Source organism: Pelobates fuscus, chromosome 9, assembly GCF_036172605.1.
Source record: "Pelobates fuscus isolate aPelFus1 chromosome 9, aPelFus1.pri, whole genome shotgun sequence".
In the NCBI taxonomy this organism is placed as follows: domain Eukaryota; kingdom Metazoa; phylum Chordata; class Amphibia; order Anura; family Pelobatidae; genus Pelobates; species Pelobates fuscus.
The window spans coordinates 154,351,619-154,370,059 of record NC_086325.1 but is presented as its reverse complement, the minus strand read 5'-3'; the positions used below and the strand labels follow the sequence as shown (position 1 = coordinate 154,370,059).

Genomic DNA, 18,441 nt, shown 5'->3' with positions numbered 1-18,441 from the left:
GCTATCCATCTAATCACTGTTACATTGTGTCACTTTGTTCTGGAGAGATACGCACAGATAACTGATATCTGATCACTTTCTGATGGATCTTATTCTTTCTAGGAGATCGAGAACAGCACCATCTTTTCATCAGTGACTCCGAACTTCCGGACTCCCACCAGCTCCGTATCTGCCCTGACCCCTCTGGCCTCCCAGCATCGGCTGCACCTCTTACAACATCAGCTGTTACAGCAGCAGCAGCAGACACAGGTGGCTGTCGCACAGGTAAATCTCTCACATAGAGCTGAAACACTGTGTGCTTGTATGCCTTGACTACACATCTCGTTAAAATGACTTGCATCTGGAAGGATTATTCAATCAGAGGAAAAACAGAATTACTATTACTGGGCAGAAGTATGAGGTTTTATTATGGAGATCTATTTATGGTAAAAATCATACTGCCCCTAGTGGCAGTATCTGGATATACAGCGATCCTTGTGCTTACACTGGGAAATGTTTTGGGAAAATCAAAGACGAATTGAAGTTTTGTATTATTATACATCTGATGTTGACATATCACACATTTACTTAACATGCACATCCAACAAACTTCACTGACATACACACACAATGCTCAGCCACAAAGATGAGGAGCCCATTATATTAAATATGCATTACATTTAAAACTCAGTTTTTTTAAATCCACACTGTCACCTCCTTCTCCCCCCCCCCCCCCCCCTCCCTCTAAAAAAATAAATAATTTTTCTTTATGAAATACTCATTTTGACTTTGTTGGAATTTAACTTAAATTCTAACCCAGTTAAAAGATATACTTTGTCTCTGTATTTTCCTCCGCCTGACATTTCCAGACACTGGATCTAGAGGTGTCAATCCCCCCCAGCCTCCACCAGTGACAGCTGCAGGGAATTGGCATGCACGAGAGTACAGCAGTGACCTCTCGTCACCACCACCAGACCCCCAATGGCGATGTCAAATTCTGCAAAGTCCTCAGACAGTGACAATACGACTTAAAAAAATCAAAACCAAAAAACACTGACAGGTGAAATTAATAACATTGATTCTATCGTTACAATGGCACCTGTCAAGGGTGGGATATATTAGGCATCAAGTGAACAGTCAGTTCTTAAATTTCATGTGTTTGAAGCAGTAAAAATGGGCAAGTTAAAAGATCTGAGTGACTCTGACAAGGGATAAACAGTGATAGCTAGACTACTGGGTCAGAGCATCTCCAAACTGCAAGTTTTATGGGGTGTTCCTGTATGCAGTGGTTAGGACCTCCAAAAGTGGTGCAAGGAAGGACAATCGGTGTACCGACAATCAGGTTATGAGCACCAAAGGTTTATTGATGCATTTGGTGAGTGAAGGCTAGCCTGTCTGCTCCGATCACACAGAAGAGTTACTGTATTTCAAATTGGTGAAATTCTTAATGCCGGCCATGATAGAAAGGTGTCAGAACACACAGTGCATTGCAGTTTGCTGCATATGGGGCTGTGTAGCTGCAGACCTGTCATAGTGTCCACCACCAAATGAGTACATGAGCGTCAGACTTGGACCAGGGAGCGATGGGAGAAGGTTGCCAGATCTGATGAATCATGTTTTCGTTTAGATCAGGTAGATGGCTGAGTAAGTGTGCATCACTAATTGGCCTAAAGGAAGAGCCGACCCTTGAAGCAGGTTGTCTCTGCACAGTGAATGCAGAGACAGCTTCATGGATTGTTTTCACTCCCCTACACCTGTATTCAATCAGAACTCTAGCAGGTTGTATAGTCAGGAAACTTGCAATTTTGATAACCGGAACCTCACAGTTATCTCTACCATTGGAGTTTGAAAAAAACACCCACTTGCTTTCAACTTACTTCTGATTAGGAGAGATCTGTTACTCCTGATCAACAGGGATTCAAAATTCTCAGCGCTTGGCATCATTTCTGTGTCAACGTGACAAAGTGGATTTGTTAAGGGCCACTGAAGGCACCCAGACAACTTTATCTTAATGAAATGGTCTGGGTACAGTGGCCCTTAAGTTTTAACTGGTTAAATGTTTGAGAGGGCGTCGGGGGGGTCACGGATCCCTCAGCTTTCAACCAAAGGATCCGTATGGCGACAGATCCACTCGAAATTTCCTTTCAATTCCTAACAATTCTCACTTTGGTAATTAACCCTGCAAAGTAAAAATGTAGAGAAAAAAATAGCCCAACTGGAAAATTCTCAGGATTCACATATTTTGAACAAGAAATTGTAATTCTTCTATTTTTTTGTAGCAAATAATTCCCTTTGAGTCCTCACAAAGTGTGTTAGGAATCAAATTCCATGATGTTACAATGACCTTAGACACCATAACTGCTTCAGTGGGCCTTTCCCACCGCGGTGTAAGAGTCAAACAGTTATTTTTTTTGGTTTTTTTTATTCTTTCTTTTATTGAGGCTTTTGATGGATACAGGACAAAGTAGAATCAGGAGTAATGGCACATGAACATGCATAACAATTGTTTAAAATAGACTCCGATAAAACAGCCTTTTTTGTGATATGATGACAAACCTGCTTGTGTAGACATATTTAAACATTTATATAAAATACAAGAGGTTGCATTATTAGAATATGTCTAGCGAGTAACACATATTATTAAAGGAAAATTACAATAGTAGAGTAAACAGTTGAGTGTCAGAGCAGAAACCGCATAATAGATAATACCTTCAGTAAGGCAAACTGGACACACAACATGGATTACATGAGAACGAGGCCACCAAGTAGTGAAATACTGAGCTCAGGTTTTTGACCGTGATGTGTAGTCAGTGAAGGTGCACAAAAATCTGCACTTAGTAGCTAGTTAAAACCAGAAACAATGGCAAGCCTTCAAGGGGTATGGCTTGGTACCTCCCTCAGACCAGATAGCCCCGTGAGAATAGTCCCCTCAGCCTATGACTGTGAAGGACAGGCTGAGTCCATGCAGGTACAATAGTGAATTTGTGCCTCCCACGGCACCACAACGTGCAGCATCACTACAGCCCCAGGTGTTTTCAGGAACCAACTTCCAATGTCCACAGGCCTCTTTCTCATGGAGAGAGCCTCTGGGTCCCGAGCGTTGTCACCCGGGAGCATGCACCTTCCTGGTTCCGCACCTTGGAGGGGGGTGCTGAACCGGAGCTCTGATAGGAGGTTGTGCGGGTGGTGTGGGTGGCTGAAGCAGAGTCTCCCAGCTCCTCTAAAACCGCTGGGAAACAGCATCGAACCGTTGTAGAAAATGGTGCATGTGCATGGGTAACATTGGCCATTTTGGATCGGCCGCCAGTGGGTCTCCTTCACTAGATTTGCCCAGGAACGGTGCAGGGCTTGCTTGGTGGGGGCCAGGATAAACCAGGCCACAACAGAGTGAAGGCCACAGCCGTTGGTAAACAAGAATGGCGAGCCTGGAACCCACTCCAAAGCCGCTACAGCTGTGCCAGACAAGGGTACCGATGTAAGAGTGTAACGGATCGCCTGGCACCCCGACTGGGTACCTCCGTTAAAGGATGCTCCTAGCGTTTCCTGAGGACTCCAAGCACTCTGGCAGACACCACAATCACCGAACCGAAGAAGCATATAAATCCTCTCAAGCATATGAATGCTGTAGACAGTGGAATAGGAAACCATACGAATAGGTTTACACTCCTAGCAGTCAAACTGGAACAGCATACAATAAATCCTCCCCCAAGAATGAGACGACACTTCACATTGAGGGTTAAAACAGGAACTCAGGTTTAATTACACACACTCTGCTTTTACGCAATTCTCCCCTGCAAGGGAGAGCCCACATCCAATTATAGATTACCCAATCACACAATGGTTACATCCCACAGATTCCCTCCCCTTAGCCTGAGAGGTAACCCAATTATCCGTACAGTTAAAACATACATTTTACCCAACTTTCATAACTTTAAAACCATACATCCAATATTAATAACAGTTACATATTATTATTTTTTTTTTATTCTTTATTTTTATTGTGCAGGTGGGTACAGAGTATAGTCATGCGCCACAACAGCGTTCAATAATATGGTAGCATCGTAAGATTAAACAGTGGCTTTGAAAACTTGCACATTTTGTTTAAAGGTTTGGTAAATTAAGTAGTTTTCTCTATGCAATAACAGTCTATTTGCGAGTATATATGTTTGTATCATCCTAACTGCTCTAGCACGTACAATTACACTTATGAGAGGAAACCGTGATCTAGCAGGAACATGCTGACTATTGTGATAGAAAATGACTGGTTACTCGCCGTTTGCCCTATTGCTCCAGAGGCTATTTCACTCATTGTAAGTTAACATGCTTGCAACCAGTATGTCTCTGAATAAGTGCCTTAGTGTTAACGTTATGGTGAGGTAACCAGGTCTTAGACTTAATAACAACAAAAGATAAAGCTTGAACTGATAACAAAAGGCCTATAGGACCTAACAGGCTATGCTAGCGTCTATGTTAGATCAAGTGTTATTTATGGGTGTGCGTGTTGAGTGGCAACGTAAGGTTAATCATCAGCATTTGCATCAATATCTGCTACTGTCGCTTTAGATCTTTAAGGGGAGACAGCTTAAACATGGTAAACCACGCTAAATGCGACAACACTATTAGTCTTAATTATAGATGAGAAATCTGCATTGTATATACTGCCGACAGATCTGATCTACAATAACACAGGTTAAGTATAATTCTGAGGCTCATTATAAGTGTGATTGTATGCTGGCTTTGCATTTATAAGATACACTCCGATTATAACGGTGCATGGCTTAAGAGCCAGTATGTAAAACTATGTCGGCGTGAGAAGAAAGTAAAAAAAAAAAAAAAAAATTACATAAATGTTGAAAAAGACATAGCTAGCGAAATCATTTAAGCATCAACTGGTGGCAAAGAGAACTGGGAACAGTTACATATTATTAATCAGCACATTCCAAATACAAACATACCCAAAAATCATACGAATCCGTTCAGCCATTCCGGAGATAGGTATAAGTCACTTTTGACCGACCGCAGGCACATTTTCATGCCCAAAACAGTTCCACAGATTCAGGCTGTGCGGTCGGTCTATTTCTGCCCTGAAAATAACAAAGTCCCATCCGAAGGCGGCGTTCGAATTGTCGAACGCACTTCGACTTCTGTCGAAGTGTCGAAGTGAAACCGGGGTTGTTTCCGTGGTGTTATATTATCTACCAGAGGTCTATTTTACACCCAGAAATGACAAAGTCCCGTTCAAACGTGTGTTCGAATTTTCGAACGGGACTTAGTCTCCAGCCGCAGTGCCAAAGGGTAGGGGTAGGTACAGCTCACCGCGTTCGACTGGATTAAAATGGCCGCCGCTACGTGTTCGACTGTAATGGCGGCCACTTCGACGACTTCGGCACTTCGACTGCATCCGAAGTGCCAGTTTAAAAGTTGTAATACTGCTCCACAGTATTTAAAGGACCAGGAACAGCATATAAACATCCATTGTGCCCAAATACCCTTCTTACAGGGTTAATACACCCCAGGGCCATAGTCGCAGGGCAGGATGCTAGTAACCAGGCTTCTCCAGTTCACAGTGGCGAGGTTGGTTCCGCCACAAAGAGCATCCAGGTACAGGGCTTACATAGCCTTAAAGGCTGTGACGAGCAGGATCTAATGCGCATGCACAACAAATGCCGCGTGCGCATTAGACCTCCCCAGATGAAATCATTATTAGTTCTATCTGAAGAGAGGGTGTGGAATGGTAGGCTCAAAAACTCAGCATACCACCAACACCCAGTCTGAGGCTTCCTTCATGAGACCTCAGACTTTTCCAGAAGAAGAGGGGGCTAGCTGGTGCTAAACGTTGGAGTTAAACTGTTTGTAAATTATTTAACTCCTTAGGCGGACCCCACCGGTCACCAAAACATGTTTGAACCCAATGTTTAGTAGAGCGAGCACGGCCACTCAGCCCTCTACTTCAGTCAAGTAGGAGTCTATCACTCGCTCCCCACTGAGAAAACTAAGTAAAAAAAGATACAAACGTTTTTCACTCTGTTTCCTGAATGACAGCTAGTGATGGGCTGGGAGCATTGGCTGACACCCAAAGCATATCAACCGTGCCCAGTGAAACTTTGCAACAAGAAAGGAAATAGAGGAACAGAGCAGTTGGCAGCTGTATGCAAGAGTTTGGTGTGAAACTGTTTAGTAATGGTTTAACCCAACGGTTCCCAAACGGTGTGCGGCACTGCGGAATGTTTCCATGGTGCTGTGATTATAGCACCGGGGAAACATTACTGCTGAGCAGGGATCGGTTGGGTGCCGTGGTCCTTTAAGACTACGACTGGGCACCTGAAATATCGGCCGGCTGGGAGGAAATGACGGCCTGTCACTTCCTCCCAGCGTCATGCAGGGAGGCAGCACGGGAGGAGGCAGCCACAGCATGAAGAGCTCCAGACCCCTCACTCCCACCAGCAGAAATAGGACTCAAAGCCACCCTCCTGGACACACAAGGTAAGATAACAGGAGGGTGGCTGGAGATATTAAAAATATCACGTGTGTGTGTGTGTATGTATGAGTGTGTGTGTGTGTGTGTCAGGATATAGTCTGTGTATGTGCATCTGTGTGTCAGTCTGTGTATCTGTATCATGGTGTGTGTGTGTTTCAGAGTGCGTGTATTAAGGTGTGTGTATGTATATCTGTGTAAGTATGTATAAATGTGGTAGTGTATGTGCATACATCCAAGCAGTCAAACACCAGCACAACATACAAACACACTCCTGCAACCTAACACAAATATTACATACACACACAGCCATGCATTTAAACTCCAAAAGGATATACAAACACACCCCTTCACTCAAACACTAATACTTTAAACAAATGTACGCAATTAAAAGTGAACATAACATTCAAAAACACCCCTGCAATCAAACGCAAACATTACATACAAACACACCCCTGTATTAAAATACAAAAACTATATACAAGCATGCCTTCAACACTGTATGGTGTACAGCACTGTACAGATATACAACCTATACATTTTGACTTGGGGTGCTTTGGAAAAATATTGAAATATTAAGGGCGCCTTGAACCTAAAAAGTTTGTGAACCACTGGTTTAACTCCTTAAGGTAAGACTGTCTCTGGAAATTCCTCCACCATAACATCATTGTAATTAAGTTTTATGGTGCCTGGAGTGGTCCTTCCAGGTAAGATGGCGCACAGGGCTTCTATTTACCACAATAACTTAACTAAGATAAAGTTTTTGTGGTGCCTTGAGTGTTCCTTGAAAGGGACACTCCACTATCCAAATATATAAAATCAGTGTTGGTAAATATCCCCCCAATGAAAACATGCACGTTTTAATTATGCGTTTTTTAATTATGCATTTTTTTCGTTGTGGGTATATTTAAAAACCAAAAAGCTGCAGATTCCATCTGAAGCCTTTGCAATCTGTCCCCTTCTGACCCCCTCCCCCCCCCCCCCCCCCCTGACTTGGTGTCTGTCCAATCCCTAATGCCCGCTCAATGAGGAGTATTTACAAGGCAGGTGCTCTGGGCAATTGCTGCCTCTTGAGTTTATCTCCACTGAGCTAACCAAACCAGGAAGTAACCAGACTGGTTGTCTGATCGGCAGCCATGGGGGTGTAACCAAGTTCCATTGAAATCTGCAGTTTTTGTAAAATGACAAGAAGACACACACTTTACACATAAATCAATTACGCAAGCTAAAGTCCTTTAAAATAATCCGAGCTATCATAATATACTTGGTAACAGCGGAATCGCATATGCTTGTGAACTTAATGCAGACTTAGCATCATGGGAAATGGAACTTACAGAATTCTGAAATTAACAGACAGTCAATGATATATCAAAAATATTGACTTATAATATGAACTCACATTTTCCCTAAATGTGATCATTCATTATATGGACAGCCTATAATCTCATTATATAACATGCTATAAATTGTCTATACAGTTGCAAGAAAAAGTATGTGAACCCTTTGGAATGATATGGATTTCTGCACAAATTGATCATAAAATGTGATCTGATCATCATCTAAGTCACAACAATAGACAATCAGAGTCTGCGTAAACTAGTAACACACAAAGAATGAAATGTTGCCATGTTTTTATTGAACACACCATGTAAACATTCACAGTGCAGGTGGAAAAAGTATGTGAACCCCTAGACTAATGACATCTCCAAGAGCTAATTGGAGTGAGATGTCAGCCAACTGGAGTCCAATCAGTGAGATGAGATTGGAGGTGTTGGTTATAGCTGCCCTGCCCTATAAAAAACACACACACCAGTTCTGGGTTTGCTTTTCACAAGAAGCATTGCCTGATGTGAATGATGCCTCGCACAAAAGAGCTCTCAGAAGACCTACGATTAAGAATTGTTGACTTGCATAAAGCTGGAAAGGGTTATAAAAGTATCTCCAAAAGCCTTGCTGTTCATCAGTCCACGGTAAGACAAACTGTCTATAAATGGGGAAAGTTCAGCACTGCTGCTACTCTCCCTAGGAGTGGCCGTCCTGTAAAGATGACTGCAAGAGCACAGCGCAGACTGCTCAATGAGGTGAAGAAGAATCCTAGAGCGTTAGCTAAAGACTTACAAAAGTCACTGGCAAATGCTAACATCCCTGTTAGCGAATCTACAATACGTAGAACACTAAACAAGAATGGATTTCATGGGAGGATACCACAGAGGAAGCCACTGCTGTCCAAACAAAACATTGCTGCACGTTTACAGTTTGCACAAGAGCACCTGGATGTTCCACATCAGTACTGGCAAAATATTCTGTACAACACTATGTGTGGCGAAAAAGAGGCACAGCACACCAACATCAAAACCTCATCCCAACTGTGAAGTATGGTGGTGGGGGCATCATGGTTTGGGGCTGCTTTGCTGCGTCAGGGCCTGAACGGATTGCTATCATCGAAGGAAAAATTAATTCCCAAGTTTATCAAGACATGTTGCAGGTGAACTTAAGGCCATCTGTCTACCAGCTGAAGCTCAACAGCATAGAAGTAAATCAACAACAGAATGGCTTAAACAGAAGAAAATACGCCTTCTGAAGTGGCCCAGTCAGAGTCCTGACCTCAAACCGATTGAGATGCTGTGGCATGACCTCAAGAAAGCGATTCACACCAGACATTCCCAAGAATATTGCTGAACTGAAACAGTTCTGTAAAGAGGAATGGTCAAGAATTACTCCTGACCGTTGTGCACGTCTGATCTGCAACTACAGGAAACGTTTGGTTGAAGTTATTGCCAAAGGAGGTTCAACCAGTTATTAAATCCAAGGGTTCACATACTTTTTCCACCTGCACTGTGAATGTTTACATGGTGTGTTCAATAAAAACATGGCAACATTTCATTCTTTGTGTGTTATTAGTTTAAGCAAACTGTGATTGTCTATTGTTGTGACTTAGATGATGATCAGATCACATTTTATGACCAATTTGTGCAGAAATCCATATCATTCCAAAGGGTTCACATACTTTTTCTTGCAACTGTATATATATATCGGTATCTATAGGTGCAGCCTACAGTTGGGCTGGTAAGTGAAACGAAAGTAGAAATGCAGAGATTATCTGTATATTTCTTGTATAACAAATCTGTGACATGGGCAATTCTGTGATTTGGAAAACATTAATCAGTTGATTCCCATGTAAGAGTATTCTAATCGTATGTTAATCTTATCACAATATACTGAGTGACCGCATATTATACAGCGCTCTCTCTACAGTCATTATCAATCAGTCTACAAATACAGTGCAGGATCTACTTCGATACATTAATTTCAATAGGAATACGGAGCAGGGAAAGTTATTGTGTTTAGTATTCAAAGGCAGAAGAAAAGCAGCATTTATGTTATATATAATATATTCATATTCCGAGCAAGAAAAGTGTTTTAAAGTAGTCGTGTTCAAAAATGTCCATTCAAAGTTCACAATAACAAAAACAAAATGAAAAAAGATCGAGAAATTGAGGTGATTGTAAAGTTCTTAAATCAAGCACTTTAGCTGATGTAATATACCCAACAACCACTAGGTGGCGCAGACATGTCTGTTTAGCTATCCAGTATATGGTGGGGGGAAAATGTGTGATTGAAAACCCCAGTAACCAGCTTCATGCTGATGAGTTGCATTAACAATGAAACAGCTGTCCATGAATGGTTCACTGGCTTTGTATCTCTCCCCGAGTTGTGTTTCGAAGCTGTTGTATACAGCAAACACAAACTCCAAGGGACCCATGTTTAAAATGGAATTGGGCAAAAATGTGATTTTGTTGAACTAATTTGCATATGCCCACCCAGAATCCTTTGCGGTAGTAACATCACTTGAAATTTGTGATTTCTGTGGGAAACACAAGTCTTATAGCTTGACTGGTGTGCAGATCTGTGTTTAACATTTTATTGACTACCCATTGGTTAGAGTGAAAATATATACTCTATAAAAAATCATCTTTGTTATATATCCCTACATGCACTCTAAAATTAACTTTTTTTTTTTTTTTTTCGTACAGCTTTCAAGTTGGTATATATGAGCTGGTTACTGTAGCACATGGGTCTGTATACTCTTTGCAATACAATCTGTGTGAAGGTAGTACATTTAGAATTGGGTAGAATTACGCTCCCAGCTACAGTATGCAAAAATAAAAAGGGTGACTCTGTGATGCAAGGTAATGCTCTCATTCCATGCATTATCTCCTGTATAATAATACATCTTTAATTCGCCAGGTTCTGTACGAAGTGTTCCTTCCATCGCTGTGAATTCATCAAAGAAATTAGCATTCCCTCCGTATATCATTCGCAACATAATTCTCCTGTTCACTACGCTCATTAATTAATATCTGCCTGGCAAATAGCCAGGAACATGGTGTTAAATGTTGTCACTAATAAAGAAAATAATCTACATATTGTGATATGTTCGTGTTCAAATTAAGAAATAGTCAACCCACATAGAACGGAACTATAAATGCAGAAACTAATGAACAGCTTTGATTTATGTCCATGATTCCTGGGGTCTTATAGGACCATTCTCGGATTCTGCACTCAGACTATGAATCGATCATATAGTCTTAGTCCGTATCTCACAATTCGATTATTCAGGATCCGCACTGCGATTACACTTTATAAGTTCTCATACCTTGCACCTAAAGTTCACGCTCACTCTAATTATCCAGTTTTTGTCAGTGGATGGTTCATTTAGCCAATCAAATTTCCCTGAGCAGTGAATCCATTCATGATTTGCTTCACTGAGTCCAGGGAGAAAGATCTTGACTGCCAATTAAACAAAGGTATGACCACTGCTCCTGCGTTCTTCCCGAGTCCGGTGCTTGTTACATCTTCATTGTTTAGCACCCAGTGATATTGTCATTGATACATTTATTGAGTAGGTTTTCCAATATTTGTCTTGTTTTGTGTGCCGGCAGGTGCAGCTGCTTAAAGACCAGCTTGCCGCGGAGTCGGCCGCCCGCATTGAATCCCAAGCCAGAGTCCGGCAACTGTTACTGACCAATCGAGATCTCTTACAGCACATCTCTCTCCTGGTGAAACAACTCAAGGAGCTAGAGCTCCGGACAGACCCGAAACTGTCGAGTAAGTAGTGATATATAGTCTTTGCTTTTCAATTCACCACTGTTTCACTAGTTTTAGAAATAAACTGCAAAGATCGGGATAAAATGACCAAAGATTTCGAATTGTTCCAATTTAGCGATTTTGGTCTAATTTAGCGTTAAGGGGCTTAGTTCACAACCGGTCACTCTTTAGTGAATAAATCCCAGTGTGTGGGTGTTGTGTAGTGCTTCATGTTTAGGGGAGCATTACTGGCTAAGGGTTGGGAGCGTAACTTGCCTTTAAATAGAAAACCCACCCCCACGTCTGACTTTGGCTTAGTTTATTTTCCCATCAGCCCTAATGAAGCCATAGTATAATTAGCTGTGATTCTTTTCAGAGAATATCTTGGAATACAGGTTGAATTCTGCTTTTAGTGAATAGCCCTATCCGTTATTAACAGTCAGTGTTATTTATGAAAGTGAGAATTGCAGGAATGCAAAGTAAATTTTAAATTTAAGGCCAAAATAGCTGAACTGAAACCAGAATTGATGCGGGGAATTTCTCCAATTCGGCTCTACGGACCTAAATTTTTAAATTCACTTTGAATTCCCAGCAATTCTCTCTTTAGTGAAAATAAGAAATTTCAGGGTTGAGGCTGGGAGGCAGCCTGTTTTAATAGAACAGTAATTTGTTATACGGGACGTGCCCCACATACCACTGAACGAAGTTCTGGTCCCGAACACATCAACCAAAAATAAATAATTTATATTACACTATTAAGGAAAGCTATAACAGTTATAGAATGGTATTAAATGATATGATGATATTAGTGCAATTAAAATCTAGGATGTTTTGTGGACACGTCCACGTTATGCTTTTGTGGCATGCACAGTATACTGGTCTCCCCACCAACAAAGACAGCAGGGATTGTAAATCACAATCAACGAACGAAAACTGTAACACGTCCTATGAATGTAACATGTTTACTTTAAATGGTATCTTGCCCTAATTCTGTTTCCAACCACAGCCGACAAAAGATCTTTACACAAACTGGCTATTGCACAGTCTTTGTCGCTAAACTTAAAGAACTTGTACAGCCTGGAAATTAACCTCCCTTCCACCTCAACGCCAGCCAGCCTTCAGAGTTCCATGGTCTCCACTCATGCCCTTAATGGGAAGAACATCGGGGAGTCTTATCTCAATCTCTTAAACCTGGAGAAGGGTGGCCTCAGCAAGGAGAATGCAACTGTGGACATAAAGGAAGTAGCCAACAGGAAGGTGGAAGGGTCTGAAGTCACATCAGTCCTCGCAGACCGTGCAGAGTTGATCAAGGCTGAAGATCGAAGTCCATGTTTAGGAGATACCAAGTAGGTCTATGTGCGATTGGTCATAAAGCATGCTTTAGACTGGTGAGAACCTCTTAGGGGCTGGTATATATTAAATTAGGGAAATTAGTGTGAGGAAACCTTCTGTTTGTGTTAAGCACTCTGTTCACCAATTCCTATTACCCACACTGAATATTTGTGCAGCTTCTAGTATCACTGTGCACTTTAAAATCTCCCCACCAGCCAGATTTTATCAAAATTCCGGTGCAGTAGTCTCAGGTAGCTACAGATGATTTGTGACAATGCCTGCCCTATGATCCCTCTCTCCTTTTCAGTCAATGTGCTGTATCAGTGCGTATCTCTGGAAATGCTGCTGTCAGTGCTTCATGGACAGGTGAAGCGTTTCAGATTTAATGTATGAGATATGAATTCACATCTTTAAAAAAAAAAAATATATATATATATAGTGAGGGGGGGAGGGAGAAAAAAAAAACCAAGCAGACAGGGCAGAAGATGGTACACTTTATACATACCCACACACAAGTATATATATATATACGCATACACAAACGCATATACATACACGAACTCATGTACACAAATATAAATGCACATTCTCATATGTAAGCATACATGCATAAGAGTATGGGAAAGCATAGGTCTACACCTAGTACTTAGTATATTGATAGAATACACATAGTGTAATACGTTTTAAAATGTTGGTACATATGACAGAACGGTATGATAATGTGGGGGAGTGTTCCTGTAAAGTGTTGGTAGTGGCACAGGAAACCCAAATCAATATTTAGTCCTCTATTCTTGCTGTTAAACAGTTTGATCATTCTGGCTTCAAAAGTTTTTTTCTTTCTTGGGTATTTTTAAAACCCCCTTTCAGTTGGTCCTTCAGTGAGTGGCCAGGCTGGGTAAAGTGGTGTCCCACAGGAGTGCAGTAGGATTCTTCTTTGTGGTGTTTAATGGAGTGTCTGTGCATATTCATTCTGCCATTTAATTGCTGGGTGGTTTCCCCAATGTAGCATCCTAGGTGGCATTTGGTGGATTGAATCATGTAAACACATTGCTGGATGAGCAGGAGTATATGAACCTTTAATGCTGTAGGTTTTATTGTTGTGTGTGGCTGTGTTGTCTGTGCATATGTGCTGACACAGTTTGCAGCAAGGTTTTTTGAATTGACTGGTCCCATTTTTTTTTTATTCTTCCCATCAGCTACAGTGCTTGGAATACAACTTTGTATACCTAACACTATGGTATCCCTTTAACATTTTATCTTTTAACCCCTTAAGGACACATGACATGTCTGACACGTCATGATTCCCTTTTATTCCAGAAGTTTGGTCCTTAAGGGGTTAAATATTAAAATATCAAAAATATTTCATATATATAAAAAAAATTAAAAAAAATATAAGAATAACAAAAGCGTATCCAAACATTAAGTAAATAGAGACCTATGTGTCTGTCCGCATGTCGAATTAGGATTGAGAGATTATGGCATATTTATGTCCTACAGGTGAGCTCACCCCACTCACTGAAATAGTTAATGGAAATACAAGGGAAATCTGTCATGCCCAGCTCTAGCAGACCTCTTGCAGACAAGCCAGGAGCTGCTCGGATAATAGCCTGTTCCTCTTGTAGAAGCAAGCAGTTTGCACTAAATAATTGGAAAGTGTTGTCATTCCTCTAAACGCTAGCTTTACACTGAACTGTTCATTATAGAAGGTCTCCGCACTCAGAGTATTTTTAGAATTATGTTTATGATTCATTTATATTATCTTACAGTGATATGCTGAAAATCACTGGGCTTTAGAGATTTGTTTTAGACCCTTAACGATTCGTCTGTGATTGACAGCATAGAGCTAATGAAGGGGAAATAATCTCTGAAAAAGGAGGATTTAATTACCCACAGAAAAAGGAGTTATGCTCACCAACCTTTAACATTTTAATTAACCCTTTCATCAACGAGGGTATTATGCAAGGTTTGTACAGTTCTGTTTTATTATGCACAGCAGCTCAGGGCAAAGGGGGCAAATACAAACAGAAAGAGGGTTTTTAAACAAAAGATCTTTACCCAACTGGCTATTGCACAGTCTTTGTCACTAAACCCCCCCCCCCCCCCCCCCCCACTCACACCCCTCTTTGTCTGATTGCAAGGGTGCTCTGACAGAACCTCTGGAGTTGGCTGCACAGTGTATTATAAATGCTATTTATACTAATTAGTTGGTTATAGAGGATCGACATGGAAATAAATATGCTACAACCTTTTCATATATTTAAGAAGAACACCTAAATTACAATCAAACCTTGCACCCACCCCATAATCACAAAATGAGCATGTTCGGTGCAAAGTAAATGTTATACAGATTGACATTTAAATGTGCTGGACTAGATTAGATTTATTTATTTTTTTGCGACAGATTTGTACCTAGTTAGTAAAAAAAAAAAAAATGTAATTTATGCAGATGTTTCCTCGTTATGATGGCATTTTATGGATGGATTAATGTTAAGTGTCTTTAAAGAACACTGATTTAAAAAAAGAAAAGAAACCGAGTTAATCTGTGGTTAAACGGCAATATTTACACTGGCTGCACAATATAATCTATTCTTTATTCGTAAATGTCACACTAGCAGAAAGAGGTACGGCATGTTCTTTCTCCAAACTAGTATCTTCTCTGTATTATTTTTTGCATGGCTGCATCGAGTTTTCATTTTGGAGATTACTTTTAATATCTTAAGAAGTGTTATATAATGTCTGCACCACTTTTTTTGGCAATCTCTAAAGAGTCTGGTTCAATGAGCCGCAAACAGAAACCTAATTGTCCGTTTTCTCTTCTCATTCGAAGGGTCGTGTCATCTTTTCCAAAGCTGATTCCACCACCTCCGATCACTAGAAAGAGATCTACAAAGGTTCTGCCAGGGCAAATAATAGAGTCAAGGTCAACCGAAAGCGTAACTCACACTACTCCTGCCAGCGTCAACCTTACGAGCTTTACCACCATCACCTCATGTTCAATCACACCATCGGAGTTTGAGTCAGAGGATACAAGTCCATCATTTAAAAACTCTTACTTTCCATGTTTTGAAAATGGCGAGCTGTCGCCCATTAAGGAACTGTGTCGTTTGTCTTTCCAACAAGAGTCTGTTGAAGAAAATGGGACCTATCATTCTATCACCAGCAGCTACGACAACTTGGAAGATACCCCAACTGTTTTACCCGAGATCCAGGTCTGCAATGGTTTGGTTAAGCAGTTGGGCATTGACAGCACCTTACCTTTCTCCACCGCAAACGATACGTGTTTGCACATCAGCTTTTCTGAAGATGATTTCCCCGACATTGATTCAGACGATCATTTGGGGGCTCCCAAGCAGTGGCGCTTAATTAAAAACGGAAACTGACGAGGATTAAAAACTGACCTGCCTGTTAGGAAAGCATTTTAAAGCGATTGGCTTGTGAAAGGCGGGGGGGAAAAAATAAGGTGTTGAGAGCAGAATCTGTTCTCCGAAGGACACGCTGAGAGTTTAACAGCAAAAAAAACACTACATTGAAAGCCATTTAATTGGTTTAAACACGTGTAAGTCACTCATTTAAACTGGAAGATGTCATGTTGCGACACAACAAGTAATAAACTCGGCAAGCCATGTAGATTACAGAAGAAGGTCACAGTCATTCTCAAAAACTGTCACATGTCGTGCTCTGCAAATTAATAGTTTGCTCCTGTGGGTGCTTGCCAAACGTTTGTATTTCACACTGTATTTGGGGTAACGTACTTGTTATTCACCAGTCATACTAGGAAAGAATGATGAGAATTGTGCATCAAAATACAGAAAGCTATAATAGAGGTTGTGGTTTATAAAACAAGGAGAATATTATGGACGTTTTAATTTATTAACAGCTGGTGATGTACAAGTGCCTTGCCCTGCTCTAGAAGTAAGCTTGTTGTAACAAAATAACTTTTTACCTTGAAAGCCGAAGATGATTTGTTTATATTCCAGTTTTCACCCTACAACTCGTATCGAACTTCAAAATAAGACCGTAGCTTTGACCACTATCCCGGGTCTTCTCTCCAAACAGACAGGGGTTGTCAAAGAAGTGTTGGATATGTCAGTCAGCTCAGACAATGGAGCTACTCTATTTTTATTATTTTTTTTTAATCTATAGACACCACAGAGTAAAATGATCAGCACCGTATTGTGATTTTTAGGAATCAGAAAAATCTTGCCTCCTGCATTCAATTCGCCAACCCCGTATAAAAAAAAACTAATAATAATAATTTTTTAAAAAGTGATTTTAGAGAGTCACAAAATATTCAATCATTTACCCCTTGTATTATGGGTTTACAATCGCTATAGTTTTTTTTATATGTTCTATAAATTATAGACTACTAAATGAAGATGTGTTCTAGCTAGCAGAAGATGAGAAATGATGCATAGTAAAATAGTTTATTTTTTGCAATCTTTCAAAAAAATATGTTTTTTAAATCCCTAGTTACAGCAACGCCCTCAGAAAACAATGTCAATTGCAATTCTTCTCTTGCGTTCGACAGAAGATGATTTATGTAAATATCTGTAGAATTTAATTTGCATTATTTAGGCTCTCTCTTTAAGACCACTATAAAGATATATATTTTGTTAGCTAGAGTCAAAATGCTGTAAAATCAGATCATTTGATTATTGCTTGGTGGTAGAAGCTCATTAATGCCTTAATCAATTTCAATTGATCTTCCATGTTCTACCCAAGTGTCCTCATCAATGAAGATTCTCATGTAGAATACAGACGTCTTGTAATATCACTTCAAGGTTACGGCTGGAAAATTAGTTTTGCACAACATACATTCTCCTTGCCCTTAAAGGAACGCTCTAGCATTGGAAATACATGTATGTATTCCTAATGCTAAAATGTTATACTATTTTTTTGGTATTATTGACCCCCACCCAACAATAAAAAAATAAAAAAAAAGTTAACTTATAGGCACTAGCTCTGCCATCCCGTCTGATTATCTCAGCCAATCAAATGCTTTTCCATAGGAAAGCCTTAGGAGGCCACTGAGCATGCACGTCAAACACCACGCTGCGACCAATCAGCATCTCAGAGATGCATTGACTCAACGCATGTCTATGGTGAGCATTCAGTGTCTCTGTAAACAACTGTCCTGCAATCTTTCTAGCACTGAACCCAGGAAGTCAGAATTAGGCAGCAGTGGAAGGACTGACATTTCTCGGAAAAGGCAGTGTTTACAATGATAAGGCTGCCGGAACCATTTCCATTACAGTGTACTGGTTCTGTTGCCTAGAGTCTACCTTTAATGGAGGTAAACAGAATGATCTTACCAAACAGCTCACTGAGGGACTGAGACATAGAAGAAAGGGAGGTTTAGACAATTTGTTTTTTATTCATTGTATTCTATTTGTTGATAAATTAGAACGTTCTTGAGGCCTCAATTCAATTTAAAAGACACAAAGCAGTGTTAAAAGTCCCATATGTATATTGTAGATAGATAGAATATGGTACTTGCTCTAACCTAGAAGATGCATAGATTGCCTCTGTGTCTAGACCAGCCAAGAAGCAGAGATTTGGAGACATTA

At 40.5% G+C, this 18,441-nt stretch overlaps 1 protein-coding gene across 1 annotated transcript in view; it reads left to right on the top strand.

Annotated features, from left to right (window-relative positions):
* Positions 1 to 18,209, top strand: part of LOC134573224 (carboxyl-terminal PDZ ligand of neuronal nitric oxide synthase protein-like) — a 171,485-nt gene extending 153,276 nt beyond the window's left edge. Inside the window, exons 8-11 of the mRNA XM_063432820.1 lie at positions 103 to 264; positions 11,398 to 11,563; positions 12,549 to 12,888; positions 15,702 to 18,209. Of these exons, the coding sequence (XP_063288890.1) occupies positions 103 to 264; positions 11,398 to 11,563; positions 12,549 to 12,888; positions 15,702 to 16,254 (1,221 nt within the window). The 3' untranslated portion in view covers positions 16,255 to 18,209. The remainder of the gene's footprint in view (positions 1 to 102; positions 265 to 11,397; positions 11,564 to 12,548; positions 12,889 to 15,701) is intronic.
* Positions 18,210 to 18,441: the final 232 nt, after the last annotated feature.